Source organism: Euleptes europaea, chromosome 14 (assembly GCF_029931775.1).
Source record: "Euleptes europaea isolate rEulEur1 chromosome 14, rEulEur1.hap1, whole genome shotgun sequence".
NCBI lineage: Eukaryota > Metazoa > Chordata > Lepidosauria > Squamata > Sphaerodactylidae > Euleptes > Euleptes europaea.
In genome coordinates, this window is record NC_079325.1 from 17,242,252 (window position 1) to 17,256,676 (window position 14,425).

At 45.5% G+C, this 14,425-nt stretch overlaps 1 protein-coding gene across 1 annotated transcript in view; it reads left to right on the forward strand.

The window, feature by feature from the left end:
• SLC37A2 (solute carrier family 37 member 2) overlaps positions 1–14,425 on the forward strand; it is a 46,094-nt gene that overhangs the window by 21,359 nt on the left and 10,310 nt on the right. The window contains exons 6-11 of the mRNA XM_056860359.1: positions 4,354–4,430; positions 6,861–7,027; positions 9,003–9,040; positions 10,090–10,254; positions 12,111–12,201; positions 13,060–13,122. Of these exons, the coding sequence (XP_056716337.1) occupies positions 4,354–4,430; positions 6,861–7,027; positions 9,003–9,040; positions 10,090–10,254; positions 12,111–12,201; positions 13,060–13,122 (601 nt within the window). The remainder of the gene's footprint in view (positions 1–4,353; positions 4,431–6,860; positions 7,028–9,002; positions 9,041–10,089; positions 10,255–12,110; positions 12,202–13,059; positions 13,123–14,425) is intronic.

The following is a 14,425-nucleotide window of genomic DNA, read 5'->3' on the forward strand; positions in this document are numbered from 1 at the left end:
TCTGATGTTAGCGGTCACATGAGTGGTGAGGCTGGGCAAACAGAAGCCAGATATAATTAGCCACTGGAATAGAGAAGGACGCAGTAAACGTTTCCAGCCCATCTGTGTCAGTCTGAATGAGACGCCTCAGTCAAGTGAGAGGTTATTGAGTCTGATGCAGGAATTCCTGGATGGGATGCTTCTGTTTTTGGTCTGAATGCAAGAGTCACAAGTTTGTAACTATCTATGATTCAGTGAGATTCCGTCTAAATACTGTGCTGTTTTTGAGTAAGCAGATGGCCTGTGTTTGAAATAGGCCTGTTCTCTCCTTTTTTCCTTATAAGATTATATCCCACTTTTCAAAGCTTTGCAACATTTTAAAATATAAAATATAATGTTTGCATCTTAAATACCCATGCAACTATTTCCAATATTTTAGCTCTTGCTGTAGGGTAAGGTTCTGTTTTACCAGGAGCCAGCGTGGTGTAGTGGTTAAGAGCGGTGGTTTGGAGTGGTGGAGTCTCATCTGGAGAACCCGGTTTGATTCCCTACTCCTCCACATGAGCGGCGGAGACTAATCTGGTGAATTGGATTTGTTTCCCCACTCCTACACATGAAGCCTACTGGGTGACCTTGGGCAAGTTACAACTCTGTTAGAGCTCTCTCAGCCCCACCTACCTCACAGGGTGTCTGTTGTGGGGAGGGGAAAGAAAGGTGATTGTAAGCCGATTTGAGTCTCCCATAACTGGTAGAGAAAGTAGGCATATAAAAACCAACTTTTCTTCTTCCTTTCCAACACTGTGTAGCCTATCCCTTCCCCATTGTTCTGTGACCAGCATTGCCTCTGTCTTGTCTGGATTCAGCTCCAGTTTATTTCCCCTTAGCATCCAGGTAACAACTCAGGATAGAGACGGCTGCTTCAGGGAGTTTAGTTAATGAAAAATAACCTGGCAGAATAATCCTATGCAGAGTTACTAAGTCTACCATTAGACTTAGACTGGAGTGACTTTATATAGGGTTGCAGTTTTAATCTACTGATTGGTTAAAACTCACACCATTAATTTAGAAATGAATCCTAAACTCTCTAAGCTTACTTACTCAGAAGTAAGTCCCATTTTATTTAATGGATTTTACTCCCAGGAAAGTGTTTTTAGGATTGCACTTTAATAGGTGACAGTCTAGGGTGTGTGTTTTTATTCCTAACACAGCAACACACTGGGAGGGGTGTGTGCAAGCATGGTGAAGTGGTTATTGTTGGACTAGGATCTGGGAAAGCCAGGTTTGAATCTCCACTCTGCCATGGAAGCTTGCTGGATCACCTTGGGACAGTCACATACTCTCGGCCTAACCTACCTCACAGGAGTGTTGTAAGGATAAAACTGAGGCGAGGAGAACGATGTAAGCTGCTTTAGATGCCCATTGGGGAGAAAGGTGGGGTATAAATAAATAATACAGCTTCAGAGTGAACAAATTATTCTGTTTGCACGTCCCTGGTTAAAATTTGCCTCCAGTGGATTAATTAATTAAGGGTTTGCCTGATTAGCCAACCAATAACACTAGTTAAAATTCACAACCCCAGCAAATAATCTCTTCAGTCCTTTGACAAACACTTGTTTTCACCAAGCTGCTGCTACAACCTGTGTCCTTGGATAACTCCTATGAATCATCCTGTAATGAGCTCTCTCATTTTATATTGTTCTGTCACAAAGGCTGGGCTTGGCCTTCCTGCCTCTGAACATGAAACATGCAGCAGATTGTTATCAGCTGAGCTGGTGCAATCCTTGCTTTTAAAAAATCCCAGGGAGTTCCAAAGTCTTCTGAGGTTGGAATAAAAAGTCCACTGGAGAGGTGGGCTTTTTGCCTTCACGGGTAGAGACATCTGGACTATGACCAAAGAGCGAACTCTTTAGCGCTGCACCCACACATCCCTGAGTATTATATTGTATTATAGCAGTCATTCACAACTGGATTGTGTAGCCCGCACAGGAAAATCCAGTTGCTAATAATTGCTATTGAGCAATAATAGCAGCCAAACATGGATGGGTCCAGGAGAACGTTGTCCTTGTCCTTCTTCATAGAATCATAGAGTTGGAATGGATCATCAGGATCATCTAGTCCAACCCCCTGCACAATGCAGGAAATTCACAACTACCTCCCCCCCACACAACCCCAGTGACCCCTACTCCATGACCAGAAGATGGCCAAGATGCCCTCTGTCTCATGATCTCCCTAAGGTCATCGAATCAGCATTGCTGACAGATGGCCATCTAGCCTCTGCTTAAAAACCTCCAGGGAAGGAGAGCTTGCCACCTCCCGAGGAAGCCTGTTCCACTTTATCCCACCTCGTCTTCCTGTATCCCACCTCGTCGATCTATTGCAAGCCCTATTATGTCTATAATATTTTGAGTATTTCTCAAAATATGGAACTCAAGAAAGTGTATATGGGGTTTCTAGTGTCTTCAGCAAAGTTGCTGCCCCACATACCTCCAAGGCAGCACATGTATCTGTGGTCAGTCACTATCATCTGCACCAACCTTGAACAGAAATATGTCTCTGGGTCGCCTCCATCTGTGGATTCTTCTCTGCTTCCATGGCTTCAGGTCATGAGTCTCCCATCATGGGCACTGTGTTGTGTAACCACACTGCTGTTTTTGTTGCGGGTTGGGTAAAAAGCCTCCTTGTTCTTCCGGCCCGCTTCCCCTACCTCAAACTGCACTGGTGAAAAGTCATGCTCATTTCCCCTCCCACACATTCATGGATTTGGCTTCCAAACTGGCTTAAGGAAGTAGGTCAGGTTCATTAAGCCAAGTTTTCCTCACGGGAAAATTTGGAACACGATGAAGGACGCAGAATCCTTGTGTCATGCAAGACTATAATTGTCTTGGTACAGGAAACGGGTGTCCTCGGCTCACCTGATTGATTGGTTAATAAACACAGAGTCATAGGAAGCCTTTGTGTGTACATATGAGGATTTGTTTGGGATTTCTGTGGTTGGTAAGCAAGGCCCACTTAGAATAAGAGTTCCAGACAGCTGCACAAGAGGAGAGATGCAGCTAATCATTTCTGTACCCAATGCAATGCAGTGTCTGGGCACCCCCTCCACCTTGACTCCAAGTGGTGCCAAAACTGAGGCTTTGGAGTCTGAAGATGAAGCCTCATTCTCTGCTGGGCACCTGTTAGGCGGACCTGGAGAATCTGTCAGACTCCGAAGCCTACGTATATTAGGACCACCTTCTCCTGTAGCAACCTCCCCATACATGATCAGTAGTCCTGTTTCATGTTCCCCCACCATCAGAGGGCATTCTTGGTGTCTATGCCAAGATGGTGGAATTCCCTTCTAAGAGAGGTTCACCCTGCTCCATCTCTTGGTTTTTGGGCAGCTGGCCAAAACAGTTATTTTTCTGAAAGTAGAATTGATTTTCAGTTTTGATGATATTGCCACAGTCCTGAAGGTCTTCCTTCCACTGCTATTTGGTAAAAAAATACCACCCCCTGCAGTAATAGGTTGCCAGGTATATTCTCAGGAACCAGATATTGTGCATCTCTGCAGAGAGGGGTTCTTCCAGGCAGGCACAATGGAGGTACCCAGCTGTTTCCTTCCTTCCCTCCCTCCCTCCCTCAGGTGGCCTCAAAAGTGAAAGCAGAAAGGGATTCCCCCCCTTTCTATTGGGCTTTCTTGGTTATTGGTGGTGTTTTATTGTGTTGATTCAAACGATTTGTTATGATTTTCTTAGGGGCATCCTTGGCCAAAAAGCATTATGAAATAGTTCTAAATAATAATGAAATAAATAAATGTCTGCGCAAGTAATTTCAAATACAGTTAAACTTTGATGGGTCCCACGCAAGGAATCCTGGGAACCTCAGCGGACTGAAAGTTAGACTGGAACCTGGGAGGAGACCAAAGTTCAAATCCCTGCTTTGCCCTGGGTGACTGTGGACTAGTCCTAACCACACAGCTGAGCCTACCTCGCTGGGTTGTCACTGGCCACGTACATTGTCCTGAACTCTTTGGGTGCAGGGTGGGTGAAAAATATACTAAACAGAAAATAAAAAATGAATAGTTCTGGGAGGGGATACAGATTTCTGCAACAGAGCTCTCCCAAATGAAAATTCTTGGTGAGATTCTCTCCTTTGAAACTGATTCAAATATGTGTAGCCCAGATGTGATTTCACAGCATTTTGCTATTCTTTTTTGGGGGGAGGGGATAACAATTGGGGGCCTAATGGCAGCCTGTTGGCAAAAGGGGCAGGGATAAGAGAGCTGGTCCTGGGATCGCGCCACCAAAATATAACGGCACTGCCAGGCAGCAAGACATCCTACGCACTGCATTCTCACTGCCTGTTGTCTTTTTTTTGCTCTTTCCCATCTGCTAGGTCTGCAACGGTCTGGTGCAAACAACCGGCTGGCCCTCCGTAGTGACGTGTGTCGGCAACTGGTTTGGAAAGGGGAAGTGAGTCTGTTTTGCTCATCTCTTCGACTGCATTTCTCAAGCATCAGTTGCTTCATCCTCAACTCTGGAGGAAGAGCCTGATTGATTCCCTTGCTGAAACAGGAAGTGTAGCCAGGGGCGGAAGTAGTCCAGCAGTCTGATTCAAGTTAAGGCATCACCGGATCCGTATATGTCTTCCATATAAAATATGTGCAATTATCAACCTGATCACACTGTTTTACCAGGTTGATAATTGCACACATTTTATATGGGAGACATATACAGCCCAGCATAACAACTTGAGACAATCTTACCAGATGTTTGTATAATTGGTAATATATTATACAACCTATATACATACCTGGTCAGATATATATTGTCTGTATACGTATATTTATATCTGTAAATGTGTGTATATTTTACATGGGTTTCAATTGACCGCTGAGGGAGGCCAAACAGGCCGAAACGGATCTGGCATGTGGTTATAGATATCAACCTTAGGAAATGCCATTGTGCTGTTTTAACGTTTTTTTAAATAATTCTTACCTTGACATAACGCTTTAACTAAATTATATTTTCATTATCCATATATTTTATTTATCCAACCTTGGGTACCCAGCCTCTCTCAGCTTTAAGCAGTGATGGTCAGGGCCTCACCTGCTTCTTTGAGATGCATCACATGCTTTGAGACCCGTTTTCTTGGCCTGCTTGTAAAATCTTCTTGCAAACTCATCAGGAGGCCCAAGAGACAGGTGACATGTCCCGCCTGCAGCTTCCTTCCCATCCACGTGCAGTTTCCCTTTGTAGTGGTGAAAACCAACGCCAAGCTCCCCTGACAGTTTCCTCTTTTTGGTTTCAGTGGGGAGCGGAAACTGCCAGATAAGACTCTGGCCCCACTGGCTGTGCTTCCTGCAGGGAAGGGGGCATGGGGCGTGGGGCCTTAAGCACCTGGTTGTCTGCGGCTGCAGCTAGTGTGGTTGGCTGACTGGCAGTGCAGTCCTAAGAAGAGTTATTACCCTTCTAAGCCCATTTGACTTCAGCTTAGAAGGGTGAAAGCTGATTCATTTGAAATGTGATGTTGGAGGAGAGTTTTACAGATCCCGTGGGCCACCAAAAAGACAGATCCGTGGGTTCTAGATCAAATCAAGCCTGACTTCTCCCTAGAAGCTAAAATGACTGAGGCTATTGAACATAAGAACATAAGAAAGAACATAAGACCATAAGAAAGGCCCTGCTGGATCAGACCAAGGCCCATCAAGTCCAGCAGTCTTGTACTTTGTACTTTGGTCACGTCACGAGAAGAGTCGAATCACTGGAAAAGACAGTGATGCTTGGAAAAGTTGAAGGCTGCAGGAAAAGAGGAAGACTCAACATGAGATTGATTGACTCAGTCAAGGAAGCCACAGCCCTCGGTTTGCAAGACCTGAGCAAGGCTGTTAAGGATAGGACGTTTTGGAGCTCATTAGTTCAAAGGGTCACCGTAAGTTGGAAGCGACTTGATGGCACTTAACACACACACACACACACAAGGGTGAAACCCTGCTTGCGATGGCACCATAAGTTACTGTTTTAAAGATGAGCTTGCTTGCTTTCAATTAGCAGGAAAATAGCCATTACTATCAGTGTTGGAACTGTGTGTGTAGTCTTTTGAGAAAATTTTAGGGCTTGGATCCTTTCTGCTTACAAAAGGCACTTCCGCTTGCGGAAGAAGGGGAGGCTGGTTTTTACCAATTCCCCCACATCTCATTGTAGCCTCAACACTTTGACTTACATGCTGTCCCTGGGGTTCCACTGACCAAAGAGGGCAGGATTTTGGTGGCAGCAGAAGACTGCAGTGTAGCAGCAGAAGACTACAGTAGTGACTACAGGGGGGTAGGGAATCACTGTTTTTGCAGCATAGGTCCGCTCATGCTGCATGGGATCCAAGCCTTGAGCTGCAGCATTGTATTCTGCCTGCCTTCACAATCTAGCACAGATCAGACAATGTGGCGAAACCATGGTTATGACACCTTAACCCTAGCTTAGCATGAGATCTGAATTGAGAAACCATGGTAGTGATCGGGTAGCAAAACAGATTCAGAAACCATGGTTTTAAGTGGGCTTGCTGACCATTGTTTGTGCTAACTATAGGTTGGCATGATGTTGGGACTGACAAACCACGGTTGTGGCCATTGCCCTGCCTCTAGAGACTGCAGCCTAGAACCAGGAGTGAACTTGTCAGACTGAGTGCTAAGAAAATGAAAAATAAACTCAGACATTCAGCTCACTATCATGGTTGTATGTTTTGAAGTTCAAACCCTGGTTTGTGTTATAAACTATGGATAGTGCAAACCGTGGTTTAGAATGATGCCTGACATGAGTCCGTGATTAAGCCCTTACTTAATTCAGGCTTCCATTCTTAGCAACAACAGCAACAACTAACTGAATGCTTTCTGTCTTTTTTCTTGCCAGACGAGGTTTCATCATGGGCATCTGGAATTCACACACGTCCGTAGGAAACATCCTGGGATCCTTGATCGCGGGCGCTTGGGTTTCACAGGCGTGGGGCTTGTCATTCATTGTGCCTGGGATCATCATTGCCTTCATGGGAGTCATCTGTTTCTTGTTCCTCATTGAATGTGAGTGTTAAAGGTCTAGAGCCCGGTTACTTAGGTGGCAGTCCTAAACATGCTTTATTTAGAAGTGGACCTTGGTTCTGACCCAGAGTATTTAGGAGAATGGCTATGTATGGGTGGATTCTCAAGATCGATTAATGCAGGGCAGTTATCTTTAAGGGTACTATAACAGTGCGTTTTGTATTCCTAACTGGGATGGTTGGACAATATTAAAGGGGTGCTTCATTGCAAGTCTTTAAGTGAAGTGGGAGACCTTAAGCCTGCATTAGTGAGCATAAAGGGTGATCTGGGGACTCTCTTGAAGACTGAAAAATCCCAAATACAAGGGGGGGTGGGATAATCTTCATCTACCTTTCCAAAGTTGTCCATAAAATCAGAATTTGGCACCGGTGTTTTGGATATTGGTGGGATCCTTGCTGTCCCAATGATCTAGATTGTGGGGACCAAAGACTACTTGAGACCTTGGAAAGTTCCAGTTTGTGGGGGGGAAAGGAAACCCCCAAACATCTTGGCACACCAGGTAACATTTCATATTCAGCCAAAGAGATGTGGCCATCTAGTGACCTAAAGAGGTATTGCTCTTTTTCTGGCCTGACTTGATTTGAGTGATGTAACTCAGGGTTGGTTGATTTTTTGTTTATTGAGCTGGTTTTGACACAACACGTTTGCAGAGAACTCAAGGCAGATGCAGCAGAGGTAGTCTTCACCTTTTTCAAACAGGGCATTTTGGCAGGGTCATCTTTTCTCATCCTTGGGGTACTGTGACATGACAGGCTGTAATAAGGGGCTGATACGGAGCTTAAACACCCTTCCTCCAGCATCACAGCCCCATTTGTAATTTCCTTCTCAATGTATCCTGTTTGCAGCTAAATTAAATGTCGATGCCCCTGATCACAGATTCATCTAGGTCCTGTGTCATTAGAAATCTGGAAAGATTGTTAGCACTAATTGTCACTGGTAGGAATGGTCACTGTGCTTATCTTATGCCTTTGCATAGAAATGTCCTGGTCTGCAGATCTTGCTTTTGGGGGCTTTGGGGCTTTGCTGTTTTCAGTTTCTTTGTTTATGCTCATGGCATTTATAGCTGCCAAATGATATTGTATGTCATGCAGCTAAAGAAAGGAGATCCATTCCACAGAAAACTTAAGCTGCAATAAATCTGCTAGTCTTTAGAGTGTCACAGATCACTTTTTTTTCTTAAAGGACCTGGGCTCCCCCCTCCTTTTCAACTGAGCACTCTCAGTGCATGGCACCCATGTGCAATCAATGCTTAGAACCGTTGGAACAGGGATTCTGGCCCTTGCTCCCGGAGCTGCTGGTGAAGTTTTATTGACTGGCTCCTGTTCATCTCCTGTTTGCTGCTCTTTCTCATTTCTGCAGCCCCCATCCTAATAGCTGTGGGACAAGTACTGGTGTTCACGATTCCTCCGTTGCATACCGTAAAACGTTCAAGCTGGTTGCTGATCTCTTTTTTACAAAATTGTGGCCTGCTTCTGTAACACAGTCTCCACAGAGAGTTGACAGGGAGAAGCTTTTCTCCCTCTCTCATAATACTAGAACGCGGGGGTCATCTGCTGAAGCTGAAGGGTGGGAGATTCAAAACTGATAAAAGGAAGTATTTCTTCACACAACACATAGTTAAATTGTGGAACTCCCTGCCCCAGGATGTGGTGATGGCTGCCAACTTGGAAGGCTTTAAGAGGGGAGTGGATATGTTCATGGAAGAAAGGAGTATTTATGGCTACTAATAAAAATGGATACTAGTCATGATGCATACCTGTTGTCTCCAGGATCAGAGGAACATGCCTATTATCTTAGGTTCTGTGGAACACAGGCAAGATGGTGCTGCTGCAGTCGTCTTGTTTGGGGGCTTCCTAGAGGCACCTGGTTGGCCACTGTGTGAACAGACTGCTGGACTTGATGGGCCTTGGTCTGATCCAGCATGGCCTTTCTTATGTTCTTATGTTCTCTCTTTCAGATCCAGAAGACGTTGAGTGCAACCCTCCTCTTCACCATGTAAGTTTCACATCTCTTTTTTCCCCTAACACTGACCGAGGGTTTCTTCTTCCTTTCTTGGTGGAGAGAGGTGTACTGCTTCAGAAGAGAGAGAATCAAGCTCCCTGCCGATTAGTTTATGTACTGTGGGCTAGTACCTTACACAGCTCTTGAAAACGTGCCCTGTCCCACTTCCAGTTCTGCATGGGGTTTCCCCTGACTCATCCAGATACCAAAATCCATCCCACCTCACTTGTTTATCACCTGTGGCCCTTCTCTGTTGACTGAAAGCTAGATCTGTTCTGGACCAGGAGAGATGAGAGAAGAGAGCAACAGAAGTGGAGAAACATGTTTTGTGCTATACACCACTTTGAAGTTTCTGATAGGGCAGGATATAAGTTTAGCAAGGATGATTCTCCCAGCTTCTTTCCATTTGGGATTTAAACTCTTTCGACTCACGTGGATTCAATTTAGTGACCTCAGTCAAATTTTGAGGAGCGTTGTAGAGCAGAGCTCAAGGAGCAAAGAGAGAATGCACAGACACAACCTCAGTTGCTCCCTGTGCCAACAGAGGCCACAGGCCAATACCTGTGGGGGGATTTGAAGTAGCAGAGTGTAATGCTTAGAGTGATGGGCTACAGCTAGGAATACCTGGATTCAAAGCCCCACTCATCCGTGAAATATACTATGTGTCCTTGGGCCAGGCACACTATCTCAGCTTAACCTACCTCATAGGGAGAACCATGATATGGTTGATTTGTGGCACTGCAGAAACAAAGTTGAACATCTTTTTTTTCACGATACGTGAGATTGTATGTATGGGATGGGATCATGTGCGTGCAGCATCCCATCTTACAAGTTTGTACCAGGCCCAATGAAATGATGCTTGAACCTTGAGGGTAATTACTGGGTGTGAGTGAGAGAAAGGAAGGTCAGAGGCGGAAGGAAAGAACCATCGTTTGGTTGCAGTAGAACCATCCGGAGCCTTCCATAGTTCCGCAGAAGTGGAGTTGGGTCTTTATCTCTCAAGGTGTCTGAATCCAGACTTCTGAGATCTGGTTCTCTTACAGTCCAGTTCAGAGGAGAAAGGTCTGGAGGCAGAACATTCCATCGGCGACGGGAGCCTGAACGTGTCCAACAGCAGCAAAGAAAACATCATTGATGCGGTCGAAAGTGCAAAAGCATCAACAGAGGGACGGGAAGCCATCAGTTTCCTTGACGCTCTCAGGATACCTGTAAGTGCAACCCCATAGAGGCCTTTCCACTGTGTTCCACATGTCTCTATTCCTTTTTTTTAAAGCAGCCTTGGAAACTGAGATTGGGAGTAGAAGAGTAGGGGAGGAGGGACGGGAAAAGGTTGTTTAACCCCATCACCTCCCGCCGTATCTTCTCCTCTGTTTGGAGAAAAGCAGCTAGGAGTGCTTTTTTTGAAGGTAAGCAGGGAAGGGGTTAAACAGCCCTCACACCCATTGCTGTTCGGCTGCCAGTCACAGCATTCCAAGCCTTGCTTTTCATTAATAAAAATCCATCATGGAAAAGAACTGGCGTTCCATGTGTCACATCTAGCTGTACCCTCAGTAGCTTCGCTCTGCCCATCGGGCTGTTGTTGGCACATTCTGATCCTGTGCCCGTTTACTCAGATTCAAGCTAAATGTCATGTTCCATGATTGGGACTTCAGAAGTGTCTTTTGACCTTTTGGTGTGTCGTGCTGGGGAAGTGGGGGGTTAATTTTCCCTCCTTACTGTTCCCTTACTGGAAAATGGGCCTCCCCCCCCCCCACCACACACACACACAGGGAAGAAAGACAAGGAACCCTGAGGGACAGTTTTGATTGGAGAAATGGCACATGGGAGAAGATTTAAACCCTCCTTTCCCAGCAACTTGTTCCTGATCCAAATTTGTGGGATCAAAAAAGACACAATAGGAGTTCCAAATGTGGAATTCTGACATCATGAGCAATTAAATCCTCAGAAGTCAGTCCCACTGTACCCCACGGGGATTATTTTTTGGCAAGTGTGTGTATGATTTCAACCTGGGCCTCCAAAGTCACAGGGCCTGTTTTGATTTACGTGCTGTCTATTTTGTCATACAGTATAATAGTGTATTGAATTCAAATTGTGAGGTTGTAGTTATTAGAACTCCCCTTTTTCACTTGAAATAATTTATGTTACTTTTCAATAAAGAGACATAGTATATTGTGATCTGGATTCTATGCCCATGTAATGAATCACCTGGAATAGGAAATTCTGACATGGCCAAACTATATGAGATGCTCCAGATCCAAGTTTGGATCTCCCATCTCCTTAAGCTTCTTTTATTTTCAGGCATGAACTCAAATCAGATCGGGACCATCAGCATTGGGGAGGGGTAGTCCTGTCCTCCTTGTATTTTCCCAATTTATCTCCCTCCAAGATGCTGTTAGTCCTAACAGATATATAGTCCCCCTTGCCATTTTACTGATCTAAATTGCCCCCATATCAGGCATATTAGCCTGATATAATTTTTTTTCAAATGCAAGTACCTGTATTTTGTATCCCCTTCCCCATGGCGCAGAGTGGTAAGCTGCAGTACTGCAGTCAAAAGCTCTGCTCATGACCTGGGTTCGATCCTGACAGAAGTCAGTTTCAAGGTAGCCAGCTCAAGGTTGACTCAGCCTTCCATCCTTCCGAGGTCGGTAAAATGAGAACCCAGCTTGCTGGGCATAAAGTGTAGATGACTGGGGAAGGCACTGGCAAACCACCCCGCAAACATAGTCTGCCTAATAAATGCTGGGATGTGACATCACCCCATGGGGCAGTAATGACCCGGTGCTTGCACAGGGGGCTGACTACCTTTACCTTTTCTGGATTAACATTTTTTTCAGTGGGAGTGGCATTTTAGATCAGGAAAACAGTGTTAGGAAAAGATTATCCCTTCCTCATGTTGCTGCCCAAGAAAATTGGTGGCCACAGGCAGCCACATTTTAGCGACAGAAAGTAGCGTGAGATCCAGCATCTCACATGTAGTCTGTTTCCTTTGCTCTTCAAATTGGTCTTCATAGCTGCTGACATGTTCCTCTCCCCATTTCTTTTTCTCCTCTTGCCTCTGAAGGGAGTGGTGGAGTTCTCCTTTTGCCTGCTTTTTGCGAAACTGGTCAGCTACACTTTCCTCTACTGGCTGCCGCTTTACATCGTGAATGTTGGTGAGTGGCTAGAATGCATTAAGATCCCGATTTGTGATCTAAGGAAGCTTTTATTCACAAACCCACCTTGTTGCTGCAGCCTCTGTGCTGCCCTGATGGCCAGACCCAGAATCCAGTTGCCATGTGTTACACTTATAGCAAGGGTCACTGCCAGGCCAACGTGATCCTCGTGCACCTTTTGACTCTGGGCTGGCTAATACTCAGTGTAATTTTTGGGAACCACAAGCAGAGAGACTGCACACTACTTTCCCTCTCCCCAACTTAACATGCAGGAATCTCACTTCAATTAGCACTGAACAAATTGAACACATGAAGCTGCCTTATATTGAATCAGACCCTTGGTCCATCTAAGTCAGTATTGTCTACTCAGACTGGCAGCGGCTCTCCAGCGTCTCAGGCGGAGGTCTTTCACATCACCTACGTGCCCAGTCCCTTTAACTGGAGATGCCAGGGATTGAACCTGGGACCTTCTGCATGCCAAGCAGAGGCTCTACCATTGAGCCACGGCCCCTCCCCTTTTTATTTTTCATGTGTAGTATTTAAACAGTGTTACTGAATGGCTGGCTATATTTCATGGCCTTTTCACACCTTATGCAAGTACCAACCCAAATCTGCCAAGGAGCCTCCCAGAGCCTTCTCTCCTAGGCCACTGTATTCTGCCGTCTCCCTCCTGGGCTTGTGATTCACCTGCAAAAGAGTCACAACCCACACTTTTAAGAACCACTGATCTTATGTTGCAGGCTGACTGGAAAAAAGCATGATAGCCATCTGCCTGCATTGGCTGAGGCTTACTCACACATCCGAGAAATTCCCTAACTTTTTAACCATCTCCACTCAGACTTTTCTCTTCCTTTGCAGCTCATTTCAGTGCGAAGAAGGCTGGAGACATGTCCACTCTCTTTGATGTTGGTGGCATCATCGGTGAGTGCTTTGATTTTCACTCACACTCTTCCTATGTTTCTGTATCACACTCTAGGAAAGCAACAGGACTCTAATTGGGTAGCTCCAGAGGCTACTGGAGGAACTGTTTGAATCAGTTGTCTTCTCTGGGCACAAACATCATCTCACTGGGCGGGGTTCAGACCTGAAACACAGCCAACTTCCTGCCCTGATTCTAGTCTCATGAGTCATTAAAATCCCATTGTGCACGGGAGGAAAAAATGGCTCTGTTGCTCTGCCTTCTGCATGTGGAAATCTTTGTACGCTCCAGCTGTGCATAGGAATCCATGGCAAATTCATGGAGCCCAGACACATTTCCATGGGTGTAAAGAAGGGCCAAGCATCATTTCTCTGTGTCCGCTACAAACCTTGTAACGCACACTGATCCCATTTCTTGCCTACAAGAAATGCACTGATCCCATTTCTTGCCTACAATCACACAAGTCATGAATGTCCATTTCATTTCTGAATATACCATATTAGGGTCATGAGCTTTCAGCCCAGTTTAGTACCCCCTGGACTCATGGGTCACAGTAAAGTGCACCCACTTTCTCTGCCATGCCTGGGCGCTGCCTCTACCAATTTCAGAATCTCAAATGAACCCCCACTCCGCACTATACTGGATGAACACCAGAGACTGTCCAAGAAAGAGATCGGTTATGTTGGGTGAGGAAAGGGGGAAAAGCCATCCTTCAAACAGTTATACTTATATTGGCTTGAAATGCAGTGCAGTATGTCCTTTCTGCCCTGACCTGGATGGCCCAGGCTAGCCTGATCTCGTCAGATCTCAGAAGCTAAGCAGGGTCAGCCCTGGTTAGTATTTGGACGGGAGACCACCAAGGAATACCAGGGTTGCTGTGCAGAGGAAGGCACTGGCAAACCACCTCTATTAGTCTCTTGCCATGAAAACCCCAAAAGGGGTCGCCATAAGTCAGCTGCGACTTGAAGGCACTTTACACGCACACATACATGTCCTTTCTGCTGGGACTTCCAGAACCAAATCACTGCCTACAGGATCACAACATTACAGTGGAATGGAGAACATAATTAAATTCTTCATTAGCAGAAATGTCAGGACTGGCAAAAGGAAGGCATAATTATCAACTGGGATTTATTGCAATTTGGGGTGATGGCCACTTAGCTGAGATGGCATTAAACATGGGTTTTTCAAATGGATGCTAGGCCTGCCATTGTTAATTAAGCAGAATCTCCATGTTCATAAGCAGTATACCTTTGCCAGTCCAGGCTGTCGCTTACAACAGGTGAGAAGCAGCAGGAAACGGCC